General features: G+C 37.2%; 1 protein-coding gene across 1 annotated transcript in view; it reads right to left on the bottom strand.

The window, feature by feature from the left end:
• The window catches only part of pcsk6 (proprotein convertase subtilisin/kexin type 6), a 101,519-nt gene that overhangs the window by 18,711 nt on the left and 75,986 nt on the right, over window positions 1-6,822 (bottom strand). The window contains exons 14-16 of the mRNA XM_016452194.1: window positions 5,918-6,100; window positions 4,578-4,680; window positions 2,634-2,830 (exon numbers count right to left, since the gene is read on the bottom strand). Of these exons, the coding sequence (XP_016307680.1) occupies window positions 2,634-2,830; window positions 4,578-4,680; window positions 5,918-6,100 (483 nt within the window). The remainder of the gene's footprint in view (window positions 1-2,633; window positions 2,831-4,577; window positions 4,681-5,917; window positions 6,101-6,822) is intronic.

Genomic DNA, 6,822 nt, shown 5'->3' with positions numbered 1-6,822 from the left:
TTATCATGGCTGTGAGGCAATTCGCGGAGTTTAGGTTCATCATTGTGAAGCGCTCCTGTTCAAGCCCGAGACAGCAGCGTTTGTTTTCTTTATTTGATAAAAGCACAACGTTTTGTTGATATTGTGAGTGCACACAAATAAAACTAGCACCTTTACAGTTTAGAATGATGTATTACTGTTATCTTTATGAGCAAAAATGACTGCGTATTAAGTTGTTTCCACTGTTAGAAAAGAATGCAAGTGATCGTGCTGGCGCCTCCATGTCCTGCAGAGCGTGCTTCAGCTTCCACTCTCCGCACAAACGATTGGATATGCGTCTAACAGTCCACATTTATATAGGTTAAACATTTAAATTAACATTGTGATATGCTTGAACTGTTTTATACAAGTCGTGATGATTTGAGAAGGCTAAATTGATCAAACATATAGGCTATGATCAATTCACTGTCTCCCGCTGGTCGTTACTTAAAAAAAAAAAATCTTACATTTAACTAACAAAAATTGCTCCAAACGTTTTTCTAATTTAACTTTATTAAAAAATGAAATGAAATATAATCACTTTTCCATTCCATTACATACAAAACTGAACTATTACGTGTGACACATTCGTTCTGCTCTCAATGATCATCTTTCTATGATGCAAGCCTGAACGCCGAGTGCAGAGAGCTGTCGTCCGAAGATGGTCCTCGGGAGGAATTCGCCGCCTTCGTGGAGTGGACTCTGGCGAGAAACGGGTCTCCACTCACCATCTGCCCCGTGGATGATCTTGCCAGATCCACTCCGGTCCCAGAGTCCAGTCCACCATCTCCCCGTGGTACGGAGCATCAGCCTGAGCCCACCGATGACGGAGAGCCATTTCCCGCCGCAATCCGCGAGCCAGAGCGAAGCCAAGCGACTGAGCGGAGGATCGCCTCGGCTGTTGAGCCCAACCCGTCAGACCAGGTGCGAGAGCCGGCCCGCCAGCTCCACCTAGGTCTTCAGTCGCTTCGGCTCCGCCACGGATCTCCGCCTCGGTCGCCAGAGCCCTCGGCTCCACCCTGGCCCCCCGGATCCTCGGCATCCCCCTGGCTCATTGGCTCTCTGTCTCGGGCTCCTCCTCCACCTGCTCCGCCACCGTTGGTCGGCCCCCTGGAGTCGGTGGCCATCCCTCCTCCATGGCTCCTCCCACCGTCGGCTCCACCGTGGGCCGCTGTTATGGCTGTGGACTGGGTCCTGCTGAGCTCCTCCTTCTCCGGGTCCCTCCTGTCTCCTCCCTGGCTCCTCCCTCCTTCGTTGCCCCCCTGGTCTCTGTCTGCCGGCCTCCTCCCGGATATCCGTCCTCCTCCGGAACCTCCTCCCAAGTTCCCACCCATTCCCCTCCCCATGTTGTTTCTACGGTGCAAGGACGCACCTTTTGGGAGGGGGGGAGTAATGTCACGCCCCTGGACTCATTTTGTTGTGTTTTCATCCCCATGTGTGCCGTGTTCCCTTTAATTAGTCATTCCTTGCACCTGTGTCTTCACAATTATCCTGTGTTCAAAAGCCCCAGTCCTTTCAGTTTGCGTTTGTCGGTTATACTTTTTGGATGTCTCCCTTGTTTCCTGTCTCTACTTTGGATGATTAAAGACTTATTCGTGTTAACTGCAGCACCTCCTCGTTCCTCGTTCCCTTCTAGAGAGAGTGTGACACTAGGTTTGTAGTTATTTATGAAGAGTTCAGATGCAAAAGCCTCTAAGCATCATCTAAAATTTTCTTCTAAAATGGTTATTTTCTCAGGCTCCTATGTTTATGTTCAGTTATTTTACTTTAACGGGAAAGAAAAGAAACTGTTCATAGCCATTAAATTGAAACTACTGAACCTACACATAGGAGCCAAATGCTCATTTTAGAAGAAAATTTCAAACGGCACTTAGAGGCTTTTGCATCTGAACTCTTCATATGAAGTAGTAATCAATTTACACTATTTGAAAATAATATTTTATTTTAAAATGTGCACATTCACTCTTATTCGTATGTCTAATAGTCGAAAACACAAACGTCTCTTGTCACGTTCATTTATGAACGTAAATGATTACATGAATCATGATCGCATATTTTCAGTTCGAAACGGCGAAATTTCATTAAAAAGTTGAGTAGTTTGCATCACTAGATAGTCTATTACTGTCGGTCGCTGAACATTTGTATCGTAAAACAGTTTTCTAATACAGATACAGTAGGCTACTCCTTACATCTTTCCACGAACTGTCGTTGCGTTGTGACAGTGACAGTAAGACCCGCCTTCTTTGATTTGATTGGCCATCTCGATCATTTTGACATTGACGAGCGCTGTTGGACCACTCAGGCAGACCAGCCTAAAAGTTTATCTTTTAAAACTTTTTGTCATCCTAACAACAAACAACTTTACTCATTCTTATACACCGAGTCTTATACTGTCTATCAGCTATGACTATTTTAGTCTTTTAAAGGACAAAATGGGTGGAAAAACAGTAATAAAAATTAGACATAAACGACATAAAATGCAGGCCAGGCGCGAGGCCCTGTGTGGTCACACACTTGGCACAGCCCTTGCGACGGTACTGACTAGCTGCATATGGTGATATAGAAACTTCAGCTCAATAATGCATCAGTGGACGTCTCATCTTCGTTGGACTCACCGTCGTCGTGGAAGTAGCCGACGGGACAGGTCTCCACACAGGTGCTCTCCTTCGAGTCGAAGTAAAGCCCTCTCCGGCAGGAGCGGCACTCGTTCGGCCTGCGAGCCACACACTTCTCACAGCCTCGGTGACAGTGGCGACATCTGCGGGCCTCTCCGTCCTCGAAATAACCCAGAGGACAGTGACTAACACACGTCCTGTGAAGAGGACAAGAGACACACGTGAAGAGAAGTTGAAGCATAAATCTGTTCGACAATGAGGAAAGCAAAACAGACTTTACTATACTCAATATACTGTATACAATATAAGATACATTATATATAATATTTTACACCATTTTAAGTATACTTATTAAAGCAATAAGCCCCAAGAAACCGTGGTTTACAGTGAAAACAGTATTCTTCCACCAAACAATGTAGTTCCTCAGAAACAGTTGTGGTTGCCGAGCAACACACAGAAGTAAGCAAAGGTGTATGTTTGTAGAGTAATTTACAACAGCTTCGAGCGTGGCTCAGCCAATCAGAATCAAGGACCAGAACTCTCCGTTTTATAATCAAGTTTTTATAAATATATAATATAATATACATATATTACTATAAATACATACATTTATTAAAGTTCAGATATTTTTAATGAGAAATAGGACAACATTGTTATTTTAATATCATTGAGATACTCAGTTTTTTAACACTTTTAATATTTTTAACAAGTTTTTATTTTTACATTTTCGTTTGAATTCTAGTTTTTTGCTTAATTTTGTCATTTTATATTTTTTTTATATGTTTTTCTACATAGTTGTTTATTATTATTTCAGTTTTAGTTTTCAAGTTAAAGTTAAACTAAATTTCTAATATTTTATTTAGATTTTTTATTTAAATTTGTATTTTATTTGAAATAATGAACATGTATTTTATGGTTTTAGTTTCAGTACACTATAATACTATAATAACCCTGCAGGGAAAAAAACTAAGAAAAAAAAAACTCCCTCATTAATATCTCATAATATCTTACACAATTTTGTTTAAGTACATTTATTAAAGTAAGTTTAGATACTTTTAATGGGCAAGAGGGCAGCAGTGTTATTATCATTAACATACTATTATAGTTTTTATTAATATTTTGAATTAGTTTTTTTGTCATTTTAAACATGTATATTTTAATTTAATTTTTATTTCAGTTTTAGTTTTAATTATAACATCAAGTTAAACTAAATGAAAATATGAAATGTTTCCTGGGCAAGTTCACATTTCAAATGTAATGTAATGTAATTTTATTTTATTTTATTTCTTTTTTTTATTTCAAATAATGAAAATGTTTTTATTTTATATATTTTTTTTATGGTTTATTTTTAGTCAACTATAACAATCCTACAGGGCAAAAAACAAAACCTCATACTGTGATTTTGGACATACCGCCATTCACTATCTGTTAACACTAAACCAACTCAGAGTTGAAATATGTGACCCTGGACCACAAAACCAGTCATAAGTGTAAATTTTTCAAAATTGAGATTTGTACATAATCTGAAGGCTGAATAAATACGTTTCCATTGATGTATGGTTTGTTAGGATAGGACAATATTTAGCCGAGATACAACTATTTGAAAATCTGGAATCTGAGGGTGCAAAAAAAATCAGAAAACGTCTCAGGTTACTTATGTAACCATGGTTCCCTGAGTAGGGAATGAGACACTGCGTCCTCTAGGGGTCGCTATGGGGAACGCCTCGTCGTGACCCGTGTCTGAAGCATACATTGAGAAAACACCAACTCGTTGGCCGGCGACAGCCATGACGTCACTACCGGTGCGACTATAGTATAAATAGGCGCCTATCCTAATGATTTTTGGCATAAAAGAAAAATCAATCATTTTGACCCATACAATGTATTTTTGGCTATTGACTTAAGACTGGTTTTGTGCTCCAGGGTCACATATCATTCTGGTACCTGCCGGTCTTGAGGCTGCCCAGACTGAAGTGAATGCAGTTGAGGCAGTGATCGGCGTCTGGTCCGTCGCAGCCCTGATCTCCACATTCAGGATGACACGGACCTGAAGTACAGTCACAAACCACAGATGCAGTAGATAATATAACATCTATATTTATTCATTTAACAGACACTCTGATTCAAAGCGACTTGCAAATGAGGAACATAACCAAGTCATCAAAGAGTCAACAAAATTCAGGTATGCCAGGTTTATCAGAATAATAAATCTCATAAGGTTGATATAGAGGATCACTTTTGGACTAGGAATAAAAGGTTGTCTACATTTTTACAGTAAGTAGTCAAGTCAAGCAACCTTTATTTATATAGCGCTTTATACAATACAGATTGTGTCAAAGTAGCTTTACAGTATTAAACAGGATAATAGTGTGTCGATACTGCAAGAGTAATATATGTCTAATGTACATTTATGTTTCAGTTGTTTACATGGTTTCCAGGTTGAAGTCATCGTTTATTTTACACTATCAACAAGCAATAGTTACCATCATATTTATATATAAAATACATACAGTATTAATTTTATCATACTATTTATTAAAAGTGAGTCACATCAAAATCCTATCAAGAGTTCGAGAATTTGTTTGAAATATTTTGCTTCAATATTAAGACATTTTTATGCAGCTCATATTTGTTTGGCTTTTATTTTGAACATTAATTTTCTTTTTAGACCATTAATAAACTAAATGTCCAGGATACATCACCTGATCCTTGTGCGTGCTTCTTCTCATTTGTAAAGAGTTTAAAATACATTTTTATATATACACTACCGTTCAGAAGTTTGGGGTTAGTACGATTTTTAATCAAATAAACACTTTCATTTAGCAAGGATGCATTAAATTGATCAAAAGTGACAGTAAAGACATTTATAATGATTTCTATTTCAAATACATCCTGTTTTTAAACTTTCTATTTATCAATAAATCATGAAAAAATTATTTTTACACAAAAATAGCAAGCAGCACAACTGTTTTCAACATTATATAATAATAATCAGAAATGTTTCTTGAGCAGCAAATCAGCATATCAGAATGATTTCTGAAGGATCATGTGACACTGAAGACTGGAGTAATGATGCAGAAAATTCAGCTTTGATCACAGGAATAAATTACATTTTACAATATATTACAATAGAGAACGGCTATTTTAAATCATAATAATATTTCACTGTTTTTACTGTATTTTTGATCAAATAAATGCAGCCTTGGTGAACATAAGATTAAAAAATGTAAAAAATTCTCACCGACCCCAAACTTTTGAACTTGTCTAGGTATTACTGCGAGTACCATTATATTCCTCCTCTTCCTCCTCTTCATGCTCAGGGGTTCCTGGCACAGAATCTGGGTTTTTCAGCTCCTTGCCTGCTGTGGGAATCTCCAGCATTCTGGAGCGCGAGTGCTGGGAACTCTGGGATTGGTAGGGGTGCTCAGCCGTGCCGTGAAGGATTAGTGTCCACTCCTTCAGCTTACCTGACAGAGAAGAAAGAGCAAGACACCAAGCCATGAGGAGGGACAAAGAAACTTCTGCTATGCATTCCAATGAATCACATCAAATCCTGACGAGAAAGAGCACAGGATGATCTGCAGCAGGGCTCAAAGGTTTGCAATAAGCAAAAATGTCATTCATGTCAGACAGCAACATACTTGATGCAAGTACATGAATGCAAACAATTCCAATTAAGCTAAAAAAAAAAGAAATCAGTGTAGAAAATGTGGGAAAATGTCCATCTAGGTCTGCTTATGAGAATTCATTTCGATTAGAATGCGGACATAGAACTGAAGTAAGAAAATTAGCTTACAGGTTTTAAGAACACAGCCAGTGTAATATGTTATACGTTTTATTGGTTCCTTTTTTGCAAAACATGATGTAAAACGTAAAGCTACAATTACTACATGTAGTACTGAGAGTCAAAGCGATTTCCGAAACAGTCAAATAAAATAAAAATATTAATAATAATTAAAAAATACAATAAATTATAAATAAAATATTATATGAAATATCTTTTAAAATACATTCAATTGAATTAAATAAACATTATTTTTTAATAAAAATAATAAAATAACAATTATAAAAATTAAAAATAAAATAAAAATAAGACTCAATTTTAAATAATAAAAAAATTAAGATAATTATTAAATATAAATATTTTTTAACAGAATTAAAAAAAAATTCAAATATTCAAATAAAAAAT

Source organism: Sinocyclocheilus anshuiensis, unplaced genomic scaffold (genome assembly GCF_001515605.1).
Source record: "Sinocyclocheilus anshuiensis isolate Anshui unplaced genomic scaffold, SAMN03320099.WGS_v1.1 scaffold579, whole genome shotgun sequence".
Lineage (NCBI taxonomy): Eukaryota > Metazoa > Chordata > Actinopteri > Cypriniformes > Cyprinidae > Sinocyclocheilus > Sinocyclocheilus anshuiensis.
Note: the sequence above shows the minus strand (reverse complement) of the source record. Positions and strands in the feature narration are given on the sequence as shown.